General features: G+C 36.1%; 1 protein-coding gene across 2 annotated transcripts in view; it reads left to right on the top strand.

Moving 5' to 3' along the window:
- The window catches only part of DYNC2H1 (dynein cytoplasmic 2 heavy chain 1), a 164,747-nt gene that overhangs the window by 78,137 nt on the left and 66,369 nt on the right, over positions 1–20,241 (top strand). For both annotated transcript variants that reach the window (XM_057399766.1, XM_057399765.1), the window contains 7 exons: positions 932–1,021; positions 6,253–6,318; positions 8,426–8,476; positions 10,509–10,586; positions 11,740–11,871; positions 13,758–13,830; positions 19,520–19,680. In XM_057399766.1, coding sequence (XP_057255749.1) covers positions 932–1,021; positions 6,253–6,318; positions 8,426–8,476; positions 10,509–10,586; positions 11,740–11,871; positions 13,758–13,830; positions 19,520–19,680 — 651 coding nt within the window. The remainder of the gene's footprint in view (positions 1–931; positions 1,022–6,252; positions 6,319–8,425; positions 8,477–10,508; positions 10,587–11,739; positions 11,872–13,757; positions 13,831–19,519; positions 19,681–20,241) is intronic.

Here is a 20,241-nt window from a genome sequence, read left to right as displayed (position 1 = left end):
GGAACATGGTTCTGACTATGAGAACTTACCCTCTTTCAAGTTCTTTACCTATTAACAACACGAGATTCTAAATTCTTGTTCTTACTTTCACACTCTTTCAAAATATCATTTCTTCCTGCCTACTATGTTAACTATTTAAAGCTCAACTTCTGGTTTTGCTGTCTTTGGTTTTTTTCATTTTTGCTTCTCTATCCAATTTTTCATTTTTCCCAAGCTGTCTTTTAGACATGGGAAAGCTATTAGTTGAATCAGGTTGTGAATCCCAATTTTCCTTCTTTATAAACTCATTTCTTCAAATAGCAACATGGTGGAAAGGAACTTGTCTGTGATAAATCTCATACCAACTGTTACTTCCCTCAACTCCCCCCTCCTTCTATCCTATTTTATTCTCTTTTATCCTTTCTTTCAGTTTTCTTCTGTTATAATTAGTCTTTTAGTCTGTAAGCTTTGAAGGACAGTGTATATTTACTATTTTTCTACAATGCTTACTTCAGTTGGTACAAATTTGACTGGAGGTTTAGCAACTACACTTAATATCAACACACCTGTTTAATAACATTAAATATAATAATTCAATAAATAATCAGGTTTTTACCATGTGAGAACTATGAAATTTCAATGATATTAATGTTAGGAGAAGAAATTATCCTCTCATTCCCTATATATTTATTTTATATATAAAATGTTGTAAAATGTTCACAGTCAAAATATTCAAGGTCAAAATATTTATTTCTCAATGCTTCATTATGAACTTCTCATTTCATCATCTACTCATTGATAGCTGCAGTTGAATTCAGTAATACGTTTTTAGAACTAGTAAGGGTCATGTAGAGTCCAGATTGTTTGTGTCCTTCTGCTGAAATTTACAAGCAAGGTGCATAAAAAGATTTTTACTTCCACATGGATTTTGAAACCCAAACTTTCTTTTTAGGATTCAGGCAATACTGAGGAAAGAATCAAGTTGCTTATTGGTTCATTGAAACACACAGTGTATGAATATGTTTGTCGTTGTTTGTTTAAGGTAAGATTGTGGGTTTTTTTTTGCCTTTTATGCAGTGCATTAGATTTGAAAATATTCTTTCAGCAACAAACACTTTCATGTACTCAGATAAGTAGTATTGTGTTAATACATATGTAGTGCATGCAGAAAATTACACTTGCAGTATATAACATGAAAAATTAGGAGTACTAACAATTAGGATATGACAATATTAAGATTGCTTATGCACATTTCTCCACAGAGCAGTTTTCTAATGGACAAGGGTATTCTCAGTCTAGTCCTATTTCTGCTTTACCTCTGGCTCCTCACCTTTGCCTCATTGTGGCTTCTTGGCCAGTCCCAGGCTTTGCAGTCTTCTGGACACTCTTATTTCTAGCACTTCTACCCATGATGTTTGACCTACCTGTCATGATACAATTTTGTGTGATTATTTGCTCTTTTTTTATTTATTTTTATAATGTTTTTATTAAAGGAAACAACAACAAAAAAATCCCATTGTAATAGTCTCCTTTCTGCATCTTGCCTCAAATGTCTTACCTGCTGGCTTGTTTCTATCTTTTCCCCTGTTCCTCCATACAATGTTCTTAATGTATTTCTTTTTTGCTCTGTATTTGAATCAGGTGGATTTTTTCTTTTTATTTTCTTGGTGAAAACCTATCATAGATATGCCTTTCACTATCCATTTTAATTTTTACTTCCACATGGAGCTGTCATAACAGGAAGTGTTTGTCTTATAGTACCAGGCTGAAGAATACATAGTAGGTCTGCACAGATGATTTGAACAGTAGTACAATCATGCAAGTCTGGAGTTTGATCAGTAAGAATGGAGAGATCTTGGAAAATTTTGGGCCTCCTTCCCCCACACCCCTGTTTAGCACCACTATATTGAGGATGCAGAAGTAGCAGTTATTTCTAAGGATTTTGTTTTAGCAAAGTCTAAGTGGATTCTCATGGAAGACTCATAAGAATTTAATATCTGTGTTTGAAGTCATGAGCATGTGAAACCTTCCAATAAGTCATTACATCTTTCAAATATCGGAAGGCAACTATTTTTATATATCAGAAAAGATTAAAGATTTCAAAAGCAAGGCACAGATAAGAGATTTCTAGTAGGAGAGATTTTCATTGTGAATGATCAGGTTGGAGTTTAGAAAATACTGAAAGTGTGTTACTGTGAAGCTTCAGACTAATGGTCCATCTAGCTTAGTATCATGTTCTGGAGAGATACATGATACTAATGGAGAAAATAAGCTCCTCACTCCATCAGCAAGCCACTGCTAATTCTGCCTTTTATCCATGCAACTCTTTAAAGACTCCTGTGACACCGAGGCTTTACTAGTGTCTTCAAAAATGGTATAGCTGATACAAGCTTATACCCTTTTAAGCATGCTAGAATTGGGATGGATGGTCTTGTTTGTCTTACTGTGGTTAATAATTATGTTTGTGTGTACATGATCTTAATATATGCTAGTAACTGAAGTGAAGCACTGGGAATGGTCACCTGTACTGTTAGTTTGTCACAGTAGTTGCTGTCGTAGGTTTGGCCTGGGTTAGTGTTGTGGTTTAAGCCCAGCTGGTAACTCAGAACCACGCAGCCGCACTCTCACTCCCCTCCCTTCTTTCTCTTCCCTGCTCCTGGAGTGATGGGAAGGAGAATCAGAAGAATGTAAACCCCATGGGCTGAGATAAGAACGGTGCAGTAACTAAAGTATAACACAAAACTACTACTACTACCACCAATAATAATGAAAATATAGGAACATAACAAGGGGAGAGAATACAATTGCTCACCACCCACTGGCTGATACCCAGCCCTACTCGAGCAGTGATTTGATGTTCATGGATGTGTTTTATTTATCAATACAGAAAGAACTTTAATGCTTTGTACAGTTTGACCCTGATTCCTTGTTTGGTCTTGTTTGCCTTCCAGTCCTACCCCTGTAAAAAAAACACTAGTAAATGCATCCAAATTAAAGTATAATGTACTTTATATGCTTTAATTGTATCCTTGAGGATACTTTTTCCCATATGGTTTTGTAATTGAAAGATTTAATAAACCAGAACTATTTAAAGCAGCAAACAACAACTTTAGGTATTGGTATTCAGAGAGATACAAACTATGTCAAGAGTTTGGCATGGCTGCCATCATGCATTTCTGCAGTTACGCAAACATAGCTTATAGCGTCTGTGGTTCATATGAATTAAGTTATATATAGCCTCTTGGTAGTCAGGCATTCCAAGGTAAATTAAAACTAGTAGGCATATGGTCTCTAAGCCACATGTATCCTTTAGTCAGTAAACCAGAATTCTGGAACTTAATCATAATATTGTTGAAAATATGCATGCAGATGCAGCTGAAGTCACTTTTACTGTATATGATGAACATCTGGAGCACCCTTATTCCATGATTTTGTTGTGTGTTGTTCTTACATCTGTTTCTGAACTTTTGTGTCAAGCTTGTAAAAAGGTATCTGAGAAAAAAGTAATAATAAAAAGAAAACAAAAAATAATTTCACCCTCTAACATAATTTTGTCCTCAAAAATATAATAGACATTCAGATGAGAAAGCCAGTATTAGTCAACCAGGTAATCTTTTACCTTATAACATGCAAGGAATATTTTCTAGAGTATGCTTCTTCGTAATTGGTCCTGTATCTTTTGAAAATTCCCAGGCAATTTATTTTTTGCTAGTATTTTTGTCAGTTTAATATTCTTCAAATTGTTAATCCTCTGACACTAAGGGAAGGCTTGTATGTGGAAAACCACACTGTGGAAAATTCAAACATTGTCAAGAACAGCATTAATTTCTGTAGGAGAGTAGATGTGTTTATCAGCTGGCTGAGATGCCTGTGCTTTGCAGTCCCATTGTTGATTTTTCTTGCATTCTTCCCTTTCACCTGTGCTTTATGCTTCTTAGTTATGTCACACTTTCTTGAAAGAAATAAAAGAGGTGCCACCTTAGAATCATAGAATCATAGAATAATTACGGTTGGAAAGGACCTTAAGATCATCTAGTTCCAACCCCCCTGCCATGGGGAGGGACACCTCACACTAAACCATATCACCCAAGGCCTCGTCCAAACTGGTCTTGAACACTGCCATGGATGGAGCATTCACAACCTCCCTGGGCAACCTATTCCAGTGCCTCACCACCCTAACAGGAAAGAATTTCCTCTTTATATCCAATCTAAACTTCCCCTGCTTAAGTTTTAACCCATTACCCCTTGTCCTGTCACTACAGTCCCTAATGAAGAGTCCCTCCCCAGCATCCCTATAGGCCCCCTTCAGATACTGGAAGGCTGCTATGAGGTCTCCAAGCAGCCTTCTCTTCTCCAGGCTGAACAGCCCCAACTTTCTCAGCCTCTCTTCACACGGGAGGTGCTCCAGTCCCCTGATCATCCTCATGGCCCTTCTCTGGACTTGTTCCGACAGTTCGTTTTCCTTTTTATGTTGAGGACACCAGAACTGCACACAATACTCCAGGTGAGGTCTCATGAGAGCAGAGTAGAGGGGCAGGATCACCTCCTTCGGCCTGGTGGTCACACTCCTTTTGATGCAGCCCAGGATACGGTTGGCTTTCTGGGCTGTGAGTGCACACTGCTGGCTCATGTTCATTTTCTCATCGACCAACACCCCCAAGTCCTTCTCTGCAGGGCTGCTCTGAATCTCTTCTCTGCCCAACCTGGAGCTGTGCCTGGGATTGTTCTGACCCAGGTGTAGGACCTTGCACTTGTCATGGTTAAACTTCATGAGGTTGGCATCAGCCCACCTCACAAGTGTGTCAAGGTCCCTCTGGATGGCATTCCTTCCCTCCAGCGTATCAACCAAACCACACGGCTTGGTGTCATCGGAAAAGTTGCTGAGGGCGCACTCAATCCCACTGTCCATGTCAGCGACGAAGATGTTAAGCAAGATCGGTCCCAACACCAATCCCTGAGGGACACCACTCGTTACTGGTCTCCAGCTGGACATTGAGCCATTGACCACAACTCTTTGTATGCGGCCATCCAGCCAGTTCTTTATGCACTGAGTGGTCCATCCATCAAATTGATGTCTCTCCAATTTAGAGACAAGGATGTCATGTGGGACAGTGTCAGACGCTTTACACAAGTCCAGGTAGATGACATCAACTGCTCTACCCCTGCCCATTGGTTCTGTAGCCCCATCATAGAAGGGCACCAAACTGGTCAGCCAGAATTTCCCCTTAGTGAAGCCATGCTGGCTGTCACCAAGCACCTTGTTGATTTTCATGTGCCTTCCAGGAGAATCTGCTCCAAGATTTTGCCAGGCAGAGAGGTGAGACTGACTGGTCTGTAATTCCCCAGGTCATCCATTTTCCCCTTCTTGAAAATGGGGGTTATATTTCTCTTTTTCCAGTCATTGGGAACTTCACCTGACTGCCATGATTTCTCAAATATAACGGGTAGTGGCTTCGCAACTTCATTCTCCAGCTCCTTCAGGACCCATGGACTTGTGCACGTTCAGATTTTTAAGACAGTCTCGAGCCAGATCCTCTCCTACAGTGGGCCCAAGGTCTTCATTCTCTTTGAAAATTGGAGGCCTCAGTGTTGGTTTGAGTGGTCCTGATTTTTGAAAATACCGAGTTCCAATTTATCACATTGGCATTGCATAGTGATCTGTGCTTTTCAGCACAGCTTTGCTAGAACACATCTATAAAACTTTCTGTGTATCTACAGAGGAATCCTAGTTTTAGCAAACCAATATTATTTTGAAAAATATTGTCTTATATGTTTGTGTAGTTTTTTCCATGGCTCCGTTATTCCTGGTTTATTGGTGCAGTGCTCAGAGACTGATTGAAATTCAAGTGATGCAGCAGACCTGGGAAAAAGTCAGAAGTCGACAGTGTTTTTTGTTTTCTGTTTGTTTTGGGTTTTTTGGTTTGTTTTGTTTTTTTTTTTTCTCCAAAATTCTGTTTCAAAAATTTGCTGTAAGATTTCAAGCATTTCCTATGCACAGCTTAGAAAAATAATAGATACTGTTCAGTATGTTTACTTTATTACAAGTACCATTATTTTCTTCTCCACTGGAATTTAGATGTACTTAGTTACAGAGTTTGCATTAGTGTTTGCGTCTAAGTTGCAGAGGTATAGCAATTTTGAATTAGCATATGTGTCATTAAGTCAGTACTATGGATTTAGAAGTATTTGATTAATTTTTTTTTTACTTATAAAAAAAGCAGAAAGGTGAACTTTTATGAACATATAAATACATTTTTACTGCTTTTATTTCAGGCTGATCAGCTAATGTTTGCTCTGCATTTTGTACGAGGAATGCACCCTGAACTTTTTCAGGAGAATGTAAGTGCCAGAGGAGAAAATCCCCAAGTGATTTACTTAAATTTAATATGAAGTGTAAATATATAAATTTAATATGAACAGTTAAAAAGTTTTAAGTAAAGTCAGTAAGTGTAGGACTTGGGATTTTAGATTTATATGCCGCTATTTTTGTGTGATAGTTACTTTTGGATGTCAACATTATATTTATTAGTTTCAAAGTAAGATTACCATGAAAAGGTAGGTATATAGTTGCCTTTTAAATAAGGGTCAGAAAAAGATGTTTATGGAGGGTTCTTGCAGTTTCTTGCAGGCACTGTATCAGTGTTTCCTGACACCATGTGGCCACCAGACATTTATCCATTCTTCCAGTTAAATATGGATATTTCTTTATGATGGTTACACATGGGGTTACCTTGGTATTGAAATGCAGAAAAGGAGTGCAAGACCTAGGGAGAAGTTAAGTAAAAGTCTGATTCTGCAACCTGCAGTTGAAGGCACTTAAAGAGAGGAGTCTTCCTGGAAGGTGAAGCAATTAAGTTATCCTTTGTGCATTTCAGCCATTGATTCTTCAGTGTTTAAGATATTCCTGAACCAGTGATCATTAATGTACTTGTTTGCAGCAGTATGTCTAAGAGTGCTCTGTACAGAGAGTGTCCTTCTTATGTTCTCTGGCCAATTAAGTATTTGTGCCATAGTGGCCTAGCTTTGAGAGGACTGATGAACTCATCCTTTAATAGTTTATATTTTTGAAAGCATAGTACTGTTAGAGCTCTTCAACAGCTTAATCTACGTTACATATAATTACTGCAGTATCTGGGTACTCAAGAATTAAAACGGGCAAATAATACCAATAAATTTCTTGCTTTTCTGAAAGGTGGAGCTTATTTTAATGAAATCGTTAAGACGAGTGCTTGTATAAAATATTTATTGAGAAAAATGAAGCTGAAGTGATTATTTTTTTAAAGTCATTTCTTTTAAAGCTGTTAATGTGAAGAAGCTAGAAGCTTCCTATCATGCTTGTAGGGAATTTAGTATTCTAAGTCCCTGTCTCAAAAGAGTTCAGCCTTCTGTACTTATTAATTTTTTGTGTGGTGATGAGAAATTTGTATTACATTATAGAATAGAATGCCTTGGCTCTTAGTAGAGACATTCTCTTTCTGAATAATATGTATAGAGTTTTCTGAGGTAGTTTTACGTGTCTCTGCATATTATACTTCTTTCCTTCATAAAAATACTGCATGATTTCTGGTTTTAAAACTGGGAAGCCTGCATGAATTTTTTAGTGCATGAGCATTTTCTTTGTAATTGGGAGAGAAGCATCAGTTTGTGATTGAGAGAATTAGACTGATGGGTGCACAAAACTATGCTTTAGTCTGTATCAGAGTAGTACTAGTTGATGGACCTTTTCATTTGGGATGTTACCATTGTCTTTAACAATGAAAAAAGAAGTTCTTTATCATAGAATTATAGATATTATATAAAATTTCAGTATTTATGAAGTCTTTTTAGTATATTTCTTATCACCTCCAAATATAAGATTGTCATTTGTAGTATGTTTTTAAATACTGATCTAATCTGTCTTAAAATGATTAAAAACTGTCTTCATAGTTTTTAATGCCAAGTCTAAAAGATTTAATCATATATAATTTCAACTTAGTGCAATCAATGTATTCATAATACCAGTCTATTATATTAAGTTTCCTCCTGTTCTAATAACTGCATCATTTGGATGCTATAATGTGAAACACTATTGAAACATGGATTCTGTAATTATCTGTTGTATGTGGGCTGCTGATGCTTTATTAGTCAGTGTGTCCTTTCCAGCCACCTATGTTGTTTCTTTCTAGTCTATAGTTAGCAGTCTGGGTGGGAGCTGTAGGTGCTATGAATAGGGCTTCTCCTTTTGTTTCTTTTTCTTATAAAGCACGGCAGTCACTTAGCTTGTATTCTTCATAAGGAATTACATACTGGTAGTATATTAACTAGAGTTTTAAAAATGTCTTATAACTCTTTCGGAATCTAGGCTTTAATTTGTTTATCTTCCTGCTTTGCCTATACCCTATTACCTATTAATCTTTATACTTAAAAGACGACTTGTGACTTACCAGAGTTCATTTATTCCCCCTAGGAATGGGAGACTTTTACAGGTGTGATCATTGGAGATACCGTAAGAAAATCAGTAAGCTACATTTATTTGTCTATTTTGAAAAAAGGAACATTTACTTAAATACTGAAAAGTTAAAGTTGTATTCTTACTATATAATTTAATTAATTGTATTCATACATCAAAGGAACAAGTAACTTCTCACATAGTCATACAAAAATATAAGAACTTTCTGAACATCACTACTCTTTTTCCAATTTCCATAACTTTTTGCCTTTGTTGCTTTTTTCCTCTTTCTTTTTCTGTTGCCAGGTTTACAATTTGTTTTTTTCAGTGTATGTTTGAGGAGGTTTAAGCTGTCTTCTGTAGCTAAAATCAGTGTTTCTGAATCCTTCTTTCCCCTGATATTATACATGAGTTGTGCTTTTCATATGTTAGTCCACACACTTTATGTGGACTAACTTTGACATGCTTTTTTCCCCAGCTTCAGAGTTCTATATCTGGAGATGTATTTATACGTTTTCCTAAGTGACAGAGCTAGTTTAGGAAGGTTCTGTTGCATGCCTGATCAATCATACTGTAGTTTACGAAGTGCCCCTCAATTCTATTGAATCTGTATACTTTCAAAATAATCTTCCAGTAGAAAAGAGTAGAGGAAAAAAGCTTTCTGTAGTCTTATCCATTGTAGCCCTTCTTTGAACCAAGTACTTTGACAAAGGTTTTGAAAAGTATTTTTATGAAACTTGAGCCCAATCAGGATTTGTGGGCTTAGTCTTTGCCTCTACTTTGCTGATCTTTGTTCAGGGTCATGCTATCTCATTTCCATCATGCTCAGTTGCAGTTTTCATAATTCAGAATAAATTTTAATGGTTAGCCTTGTTCAGGTGTCTGTCAGAGTATCTTGTACAGCCAGTGGTACAAGACAATGAACAGTGTGAGTACCTTGTTTTTCGAATATTAGTGGCATCAACTGTGTTCACATGCGTGCTGGCAGGATTCGCAAGTTGCTTTAAACACAATATATTACTCAGGTTTTCTTACTTAAATGGCTGGTTTCTTAAATCCTTAGTTTCTCTAGCACTTACATGACTCTACAGGTTCAGGGTGAGCAGAGAAGTCCCTCTTAATCTCTATGGAATCTTTAAAATTCAATTAAACATCAATGAGTTTGGTGATTTTCAAATATTTTCTTGATGTACGTGTTTTCAAGCTATGTAAGACCTGATTGTATAATGGAATTTAACACCAATCCTACCTCTGTTCCACCTAACACACAACTCATATATTTTGGAAAGAATGGGGACATACTTGATTCAATCCCACTTCTAAGTGGAAAGTATATTGCAGACCCATTTCAAGTTTATTCCTACAATTGCTTCCAAGTTTCCTACTCTTGTCTTTCTCAGGGTTTATAATTCATGGCTGAGATATCTTTTCACGAGAAAGCTTTCCTTTTTTCTGCTGAACATTTAAGATTGCTATTAAAGATGCTCAGTGTTTGAGAGATGCAAGTACATTTTCAGACAGAGACTGTCAGACTTGTTAATGGGTACTGTAAGATTCTTTCTTAAAAAATAATGTAGTGAATACAGAGATTCCACAGGAGCTTAAGCCATGTTGTTCATCCTTAGAATTTTCTCCATACCCAACATCTAAGAAGCAGAAAAATGGAGCTGTGACTAAACTGTACCAATGCAGAGATGTTCAGAAGTGATGCTTTGCCTAGTGAATTACCCCAGAATTGCTTTTTGTGTAAAGAACCATCTTCCTCATGGCTGCAAATATGTGCAATGGAGTTATTTTTTTAAGTCACTTGCTCAGAGTGCATATGGAAAAGAAAACTACTTAGAGTGTGTCATACAGGTGCTTTAAATGGTAAAATATTTTCAGGCTCAAGTGGTTAAGCAAGTGTTTATGTAAACAGTATATCTCAAAATTTAAATTGTTGGTAGCTTTTGTTTTGTTATGCCATTTATGAATTTCACATAGGACCACAAAAAGAGTCCAGTTGTGAATGCTATTTTCATTAAAAACGTGGGGTTTGCAATCTTATTACTGAATATAACATTTCACAAAAATTTGTGTAACTTTTGTGTTTTTGAATAAGGATTCACAAAGAAGTGTTCGTGACCAGATTCCTTCTTGGATTGAACAAGACCGAGCCTGGGCAGTAGCATCTTTGAAGGTATGCATCATGTGGTGGGTTGAATTTAACTTAAAAGGCCTTTGGTTTTAGCAAATAGTAATTTGGACATGAATACTCAAATATATATTTACTAGATGGAAGTATTTTGTTATTTTTTAATGGTTTATTCTATCTTCCAGAAACCATGGCTGAACATATGCCTACCTTTCATTTTTCTGAGCCTTTTGCATGTACATCTCAACCTCATCTAACAGTGCATTTCAGTGCATATAAATGAACCTGTCATCCTACTGAGATTAGAAAATACTCTAATCCTACCCAAGGCACTACAATTTCTTAGAAAAATTCTTAGAAAAATATACAGAAGAAAAATCGCAAGGAATATTCAAGTTGCAGATTTCTTTTACGTACTAACTTTCACAAATCACTTCATATTGTATTAAAAGCCATAAACTGTTAGTTTGGAAATAACCTTTCTACTTACCAGATTTCCATACCCATCTTTAAAGGTATTTTTGTTTGTTATTACTCAGATCAAGTCATTTCAAACTAAAACAAAAAACATTGTCTTGCTTTGGTTCACCCTGCAACAGTTAATGTAGATGTCCTCTGATCCTGAAGGGAGCTAAATGAAAATGCTAGTCTTTGAAATTCTGTCTTAGGCTCTTCTCCTTCTGCATTTAGTTCAGCATCAAGAAAGGAAACCTTGACAAGTCTTTGGCAAGGACTTTTGCTGCTAAATCCAGAGTTCATTATTTTTCATGTCTCTTCACCAGGGATCAGGAGCAATTGCAATAATGGTGTGACAATTAGGATTGTTAGGGTTTTTAAAAACAAACAGAAAGTGAGCAACTTGGGTGAATCAGTAGTATGTAAGGATAGAAAAAGAATCTAGTCATGTTTAAAAGAAAGGATTACGATTGGGTAGAGCCTAAATTTTAAAATGAAAGAAACTAGAGTTTTAAAAATATAGAGCAAACAGCGACAGCATTTTCATTGAATAGGTAAACAAATGGTTAATTTTAAAACCTACCCTTTTCTTCTCTCTGAGGATAAAATTGGATTGAGTCATGTGATGTGCATGAGTATTTATACGTTTAGGGTCCTAGAGGTATTTGCAAATCAATCACAATATATAATGTCAAAATGAGTATTCTTCTTTATTGTTAAATATACATTGTTTGTTCTGTAGATTTCTCTCCCAGGACTCTATCAGACACTTTGCTTTGAAGATGAAGGTCTGTGGCACACTTTTTCTCAGAGTTCTGTGTGTGAACAAGACTTTCCATCTACTATTGTGAAAAGAATATCCTTATTTCAGCAGGTAATTTTTTTAATATTAAATAATTTAAAAATTGTGAGTTCAGCATTGAAAGTTTTACACCTTGGGAATTTAGGCTTCAGGCCTGGTTGAATCATAAGCGATTGACAGTATCTCCATTGTCTTACGGCTTAACTAGTTTATTTAGTCTAAGGATTTTTCTTTTTTCTATAATATATATTTAGCTCTCTTTTATCTGAGTCTGTTCTTGTGTTAATGTATTGGCTGCAGCTGAGCATGCTCTGTAAGGTAACAAGCTTTTTGTTAATATTTACAGAATTAATTTCATGAATGGATATTAAAATTCTTTTATGGTTGCTTTGTTACTGAAGAATTTGTCAGCTTGTTGAGCATCATTAATTTAGTTCATCATAAAATGTGCAAACTCACACATCTGAATGAACACCAAAAAATGTAATAGCAACCACTGATTTTTAGAACAGTAGTCATAAAATAGTGGTTAAAAAAATTCCTGAAAGCTTAGTGATCAAAGAACTCATCAAGAATGTTGGAGAGGCAAGTCCCTTCCTCAACCTGGGATCTCTTCTACTCTGGCAACCTTCTTTTGTTTAAGGAAGAAAGGGTGTTATTACTCACTTTCACATGATACTATGATTTTTCATTTGAAGTACTTGATATTAAATGAAGGCCTGTCCAAAGAAGTGAAGAGGTATACGACAATATAGTTTCATGCTGATTGTCTCTTAGTGGCTCTGTATTTGGAGTTTTTGTACAGGAAGAGAATTTCTAAAGTAGCATGTGTGGAATTTAGGAACAAACAATTTTGGAAGGGAATTTGTCCAAGTTACATTTGATTGGATGAGATGCTGAAGAGCAACTCTAATGACAACATGCTGTGCTCATAAAAGTATGGCATTTATAGGATAATAAATCTGAAATGGTCAATGTATTATGTATGTAGTTCCTTGTGTAGAAAGTATTGACGTTTCTGTTGATGAAATATACTGAAACTACTTGATTATATGCTACACGTGAGTTAGTTTCTTTCAAACTGTATGTTAAACATAAAAATAGTGAAGTAACACTTAGTGCAATCTCAGGCTTAAAATGTAGCACTTAAAAACTTGATTAAGTTAAATTTTTCCTCCAAAATAGCAGATACTGTAAACTGGAATGTGATGGTAGGATCAGCACTGTCATTTACACATCTACAAGTAAGGGGGTAGGAGAAGATGTCATGATTTTAACATATCATTTTTACTGAAGTTGCATTAGTTGCCTGCAGTTGCCTGCCCTGAAAATTTGCATGAAGTTAACGGAAAAAGAGGTTGCTGGTAGGAAAAGTACTGATTTAATTTTGTATCCGAACTTATTAGCTGCTCATGTTCTGTAGTCTTTTGAAGAACAGTAAAAAGAATTTGCAGAACTAGGAGGTTTGAAAGTCAGAGTGTCTCAGAGAAAGAAGTTAAATATGAAACTCTAAAGGTTTGCTAAAGGGAGTTACTTCAAAACTGATTATTTTACTGTATTGCTGCACTGAAATCAGAAACATTACTATTCATTCCAGTTAGGACGTTGCTGCCTGAATACATGTATAGAATTCAGATTACTGGTTTAAAGCTAAGTTCGCTTTCTGTCATTCTAGCTACTCACAGAGCTTTTTTCTAAAACAGTGTAGAAGTTACAGTTTACAAATAGACACTAGAGGTAGATCTGTCTTGTGATCCTGTTAATAGGACAAGCTACTTACAAAAGAGCAATTACATTAGGTTGTCTTGGAAAGGATTGATCAGATAGCTATTCAGAGAAAATAACTTTGTTCGAAAGAGAATTTTAAATAATTCAGCCTTCTTAGAAAAGTCTTACTTTTTAAATTGTCACAATATACGTTTAGAAACGCATCTCTTCTGAATGTATTTTATTTTAAGGTACTTGTGGTCCAGGCTGTCCGACCAGACAGGCTACAGAGTGCCATGTCTCTTTTTGCATGTAAAACCCTAGGTAAGTTACTTTTTTCTCCAAGGTGTTTCCACACAACAATTAAATAATGGTTTTGGTCCATTTTCTCTTCTATTTTATAGTTCTTACGGAATCAAAAATTTAGGATTTGAAAATATGCTGTAAATGGATTTGCTGATTTTGTTCTTGGTAAATATTATTTAAAAGGGCTTTCAAATGGTTTGGTATTTATGTTGCATAGTGATTTAAAATGTATTAAAGATCTGTCACATTCTTTTACTGAATTCTTGAATGCTGGAGTAATTAAGAAAGGATGGTAGCTGGTTTTCTATAAGTTTTACATTCAGCATTTTCCCTAAACCAGAAATTTCCCAAAAAGATTGTTCTGTTTAATGTCATTTACCATTTTAAAACCATTAGGTTTGAGATCTTGTCAACTGGATCTCAAAAGATTGTTTCGTCTCTTTGATGATGATGTGAGGAAATACACATGATTTAGAGTGATTCAGTACTGTAATTGTCTATTTGTTCTCATCTGTCTGTTTCCTCTCTGAGGTCTATTATATCTAAAGCTTGGGACTTATGTTCCAGATATTGCAATACAGCACACCAAAGCCTCCCTTCATTTTTTAGCCATTAATGAAAATGCACATGTGAAAGATGAATTACAAGTCTCTCATTGGGGTGGACATTGTACTTTTAAAAGTCACCCTCATAGGCATTACATAGGGACAAGACAGAATAATAGGCATTACATAGGGACAAGACAGCTAATAACCACATTAAAATCTAGTCGGTAAAACCAACCAATTTGTTGTTTTTAATGTGGCTTTTAATCCCACAGAAGTGGGATTAACAGAAAGGAAAGATTGAGATTCTAATGATCTTAAGTGTAAGTGACAAAGGCCGTTCTTAATATAGTGGGAAGTGAACGTGGAAAATTGACTCACAGGCTGCCAAGGTAATATGTCTAAACTTGTATATCCAGTGCTTGAGAAGATCTGCAGTTTGAATGACCTCGAGATGGGTGATTTTGCATCATAATGCGATGGATGAGTTACATAAACATGACTGTGACAATTTTAAGTTCTCAACATACATGTCACTTCTTCTATAAGATTAGGTATAAATTTAGGTATCTGATTCTTACATTTTTCATGACATTTGGGTGAGAGTTTATCTTACTTCCTCCTTATGCTCTGCTTGTGGGCTTTAATTCTGATAAAAATTGGTTCCATGTCTGCCACCATGGCCTGTACTTTCAGAAGTAATGTTAGCCTGCTCTGTCAAATGTTATTAGTAGATACAGAAAGTACTTTCATCATGGTGAGTGTATGGGTGCCCCAGTGACAATGTCCCTGCCTGTTAGAATCAAATGACAAGTGTTTCACTTAGTTCAAAAGGGAACTGTTAAGTTTCCAATCTCCTTTAGGTGTTTTCCTGGGAGAAAAATGAGTTCCAAAAGAGCCATAATGCCCTACAAGAAAGCCTTCTGTTTCTAATTTATCCAGATATGGTGGTTCGTTGTTTTTTTTTTTTTCCTTTTTTCATCTTTTACATGTATTTGTAAATGTATGTATGAAGGAGGATTAAAATAATTTCTTTTGAAGATAAAGTTCATAAGAGTTTTCTATAAATGTATTTTGTGGGCACCCAAAGTATGCTTATTTCTTTATTTTACATGGTATACTGGTATGCATCTTGTTAGGAAAATGGTGTAGCAAAAGGGAGTTTCCTGTTCTTGTGCCACTATGGGACAACAGCTATGAGCAGGCCTTTTTCTGTAATGTAGACCAGAGTTCTTTGGACTGCATCTAGGCAAAAATAAAATTACTTGCCAAAATAATAATTAAAAAAATAATCTTTCCTGCTTTCTGTATTGGAATTGTTAATGGCAATAATACATTTACTGATGTTTTTGTACATTGTTTCTCTGTGGACAGATCACCATCAGGAGGAATTTTAACAAGCACTTTGAGTTCAAGTTCCAGCTGCTGTAAATTGGTTTTAATTCATTGACTTTTGTAGAGAAGTTTTGTGAAAAGCTGTTCATTGATTTTTATGGAAACTTCATCAGTTTATAAAACCCACAAAGTTTGCACCCTGTGCCAGATTTGGATTTATATGTCAGGTGTTTCTTTTTTCCTCTTCGATCCCTCCCCCTGACATAACTGAAAGGTTATTTGCTCTCACATTTGCTTTTTCTTCTCATGTCAGGATGTCATTTTGGATAGTGAGAGTTAAGAAATTCTATCAGAATGGAACAGTCAGGCAGAAAAGTATGTTAGAATTCCCACGCTGACTACATAGTTATTAGCTGGAATATGAATACTTACTGATTTACCCTGAAAACCATGGAGTCCTTATTTTCATTTCTCTAAATGTAATCCTGGCTGTAATGGCCAGGAATAGACGGTGCTGTATCTGTATTGTAGTTTTTCTAGATTTCATTTCTGTTGAGCTTCTTTTTTTTTTTTTTAAAAAAGCACCTTCAGCATAGCTATGCTTTTAATAAACACTGTGTCCAAATTTCTGTAAATCCAAACTGGTTTATGGAAGAAAACTTATACTGTATTAATTTTGTAAATGGTGCATCTCAAGAGTACCACAATATATTTGACTAGGCTGTTACTCATTTACAATTACACCTAAGTTTAGCATCATTACCATAAATGTTATTATAATAGCTTAAGTTGCAGGTGTACACGTATTCATCTATTCCCCAGTGAGTGTGAGGCCAAGAAGTAGGCCCAGGTTAACGTAGCGTTTTGTAGAATATCAAAACTCCTAATTAATTAAGCATCTCAGAAATCTGTGTGCCTTCTGCTAGCACTAAAAATAAAACGGTCTCTGGTTTATATTGACTGTAGTATATTCCATGCATCTGTTTGTAGCAGCAAAGCAATCTTTAAATACAGGAACTTGATGACTGAAGTGGTGGAGAGGTCTGTCTAGTGTGTTAACTGTCTTTGTCAATGACAAATAGTAAATGTCAGTGCAAGAGTATAAGCACATTACAAGCCTATAGTGAGACTTTTTGCAGTAACCAGTGTTTTATGTCTCCAGGGTTTCTCAACTGGAAGTAGTAACACGCTATTTAAAAGACTCAGTGTATTTGCCTTACATGACTTTGTACATCTGTTCTGCATTTCCATGTAATAACAAAATATCTGCAGCATTACACAATGCCCATTGCACAGTGTTAATGAGTGGTCAGAAAGATCTTTGTTTAGTTTTTGGATCCTTGCTGCCTGTTGACTTCAGCAAATATTTTTCATTTTTTACATCTTTCATAGCATTTGAAGCAGTAGTGAAGATTTGAAAAAATTTCTTCACTGAAATAAAAACTTAAAATTTACCTTTCCAAACCCTTACTTTTAATCAAATTTTGATCTAAAATTTGGTGCTAAGATTCTTAATATATCTTTATTGCTTATGTAGCTACTGATTACATTGTAATAATGCTTTATGTAATATGTCAATTAAATTCATATGGAAGCAATTAGATTTTGATATTTCAACAGTGAATGCAGCTCAGGAGAGAGTGGCTTGATGAGATGAAATGTGCTTAAGGAGCAAGACAGTGGTTTATAGCCCAGATACCAGAATGCATCACAAGTACCTCTTCCTTGTACCTCTAGGAAGAGGTGCAAGGTACCTCACCAACAAAACCCAATATTTCATGTTAGATTTTCCTAATTATAGGCATGATATTGTTTTCTATTTTCAGTATTGTAAACACTCTTCATAAAAGCTTTAACTAAAATAAACATTCTTACTTTACAGAATGCTATCATGTTCTGCTTCTTGATATTTTTCTTTTATTGCTTAGACTCCAGTAGCTTAAATTATGACTGTACTTGGAAAAAAAACACAAGTCAATCTGTAGTTATATATAAAATTTATTTTCTTAGGTAATATGTCTATTGTCTTTCTTTCTACCATTTCCGCCAATAGCTTAGCTATTTCCATTTAGTATGTTAGCGAAGGGAATGTTAAATCTGGAGTAGTTTGTACTGTAAAAAATGTTAGTATAACCTCAGTTTGGAGAAATGACTAGAAAGCAGTATGCTGGGCAACTTTCATTCAAAGTGTATGCTCTTTTTAAGGACTTCTGAGAATGCATCCAAATTTGGCCAATACAGGGTTCATTGAGAGAAACAGGTTGCAGATGTTTGTCAGACATTTTTGTGATTCTGACAGATAAGTGTCCCTCAAGAGTCTTCTTCACTGAGCATGCTTCAGTCCAGCACTGAACAGCCCTACTTTAATTTCAGTGCCTTTTGATGGATCTTTTATAGTTTGGGGCTTGTTGGCAGTGAGCAGCAGAACTCATCAAGGGAGCTGCCTGTATCAATTGCCTTATGGCCTTGTTTGTATATTTACCTCAACTTCTATTACCTCTGCACACCTAATGATGTAATGAAAATATTTTCCAATGTTAGTCGTGTTAAAATTATTTTTAAAGCATTTTGATTGGTAGTGATATTATTTGTCTAGTTGTATCTATTAGAGTCTCTGAGAGAATCATAGAATAGTTAGGGTTGGAAAGGACCTTAAGATCATCTAGTTCCAACCCCCCTGCCATGGGCAGGGACACCTTACGCTAAATCATATCACCCAAGGCCTCGTCCAACCTGGCCTTGAACACTGCCAGGGATGGAGCATTCACAACCTCCCTGGGCAACCCATTCCAGTGCCTCACCACCCTAACAGGAAAGAACTTCCTCCTTATATCCAATCTAAACTTCCTCTGTTTAAGTTTTAACCCATTACCCCTTGTCCTATCACTACAGTCTCTAGTGAAGAGTTCCTCTCCAGCATTCCTATAGGCCCCCTTCAGATACTGGAAGGCTGCTATGCGGTCTCCACGCAGCCTTCTCTTCTCCAGGCTGAACAGCCCCAACTTCCTCAGCCTCTCTTCATATGGGAGGTGCTCCAATAACCTTAGCTAACTTTACCTCCTATGTTTAAATGATACGGTATTGTTCCATGTGGAGATAATAGCTCAAGTCTGAAAGCAGAGCGTGCCCTTCAAGGAAACTTGTGTTGCATCTTTTGGACAGTGTGGCATAAATGTCACTGATTTGGGCTCTTCTGTCTTGCTTTATGGTGTGATTTCCCACTCCACCTAATACTTTACTACTTAAGGACCAGTATAAATTTGCATTTAAATATCTAATTAACGCTGTTTAAGTTTATGATGCACTTATAGCTGTGAGCCTGTGTACAAATGCCTTGTCTATACTAGGTCAACATTCTAGGCATTTAACTTGTACATGAAAGGAAATAATGAAGTAATTGTAGTACTAAGAACTGTGTAAAGTCAAAGTCTAGTAATTAAGGCTCTGAGGATAATACAGGAGAGAAGTTCTGCATATGGACATACACACTGCAGTTAGTTTTAGCAAATAACATATCTTTTTATATTCTTAGGTTCCACCTTTTCTCTTTTTGTTATTTTTCTTGAAGACTGCATTCTAAATAAAGACTTCAATATATGTCTGACAACCTGGAAGTACAGGCACTCTTTTGGTGCTTGTGTCTTTTTCTTCACAATGTAGGGTGACTCTACCTGCATGTCGTAAAGATTTATTTATCATTTTAGGACCAGTGTTATGGTCTCCATTGAACAGAACATTGTATGTTCAGTTAGATAATCTCTAAAAGTGGTCAGTGAAGCACTCCATCCTGTGTAGTCACTTTATTTCCATAATAATTCTAATTCTAGGGACAAAAGAGCTATCTCCATCGCCTCTGAATTTGAAACGTCTGTATAAGGAGACTATGGAAATTGAACCCATCTTGATAATTATTTCTCCTGGTGCTGATCCTTCTCAAGAGTTGCAAGAACTTGCCAGTCTTGAAAGAAATACTGAGTGCTACCATCAGGTCAGTCTTAGAAAGCATAATGATTAAATCCCACAATGTATAAAATTTTACAGTAGTAATATCTGTTTTACCTTGGTTTTTAAGGAAGTTAGTATGTAAAAGCATAGTTTGGTGTCTGTGCGTTTGTTGTTCCCACCTATCTTGCCATTAACTTCTGATTCCACTGGCAACGTGGGTTGGAGTAGAGAGACACAATCGGTGATCCTCACAGAAGCAGAATCCACATGAGAGACATTCCTCTAACTTGGAGAAGGGAAAAATGAGAAGATACATGGAAGAGAATGAAAGAGACAGAGAATTGTTATGGTGAAACATTATCTTTTTTAGTGTGGAGTTACCAAAGTATGAACAAAACAAAACAAAATAAAGAAACAGAAAGATTTAAAGAAGGAATTCGTTATTGTGAGGGTGCTGAGGCACTGGAACAGGTTGCTCAGAGAAGTGGATGCCCCATCCCTGGAAGTGTTCAAGGCCAACTTGGACAGGGCTTTGAGTAACCTGGTCTATTGAATGGTATCGCTACCTGTGGCAGGGAGTTGGAACTAGATGATCTTTAAGGTC

This window comes from Pezoporus wallicus, unplaced genomic scaffold (genome assembly GCF_028554395.1).
Source record: "Pezoporus wallicus isolate ANWC-B61680 ecotype Strahan unplaced genomic scaffold, APGP_CSIRO_Pwel_v1 scaffold_6446, whole genome shotgun sequence".
NCBI classification, from domain to species: Eukaryota; Metazoa; Chordata; class Aves; order Psittaciformes; family Psittacidae; genus Pezoporus; species Pezoporus wallicus.
This window is presented reverse-complemented; position numbering and strand designations above follow the sequence as displayed.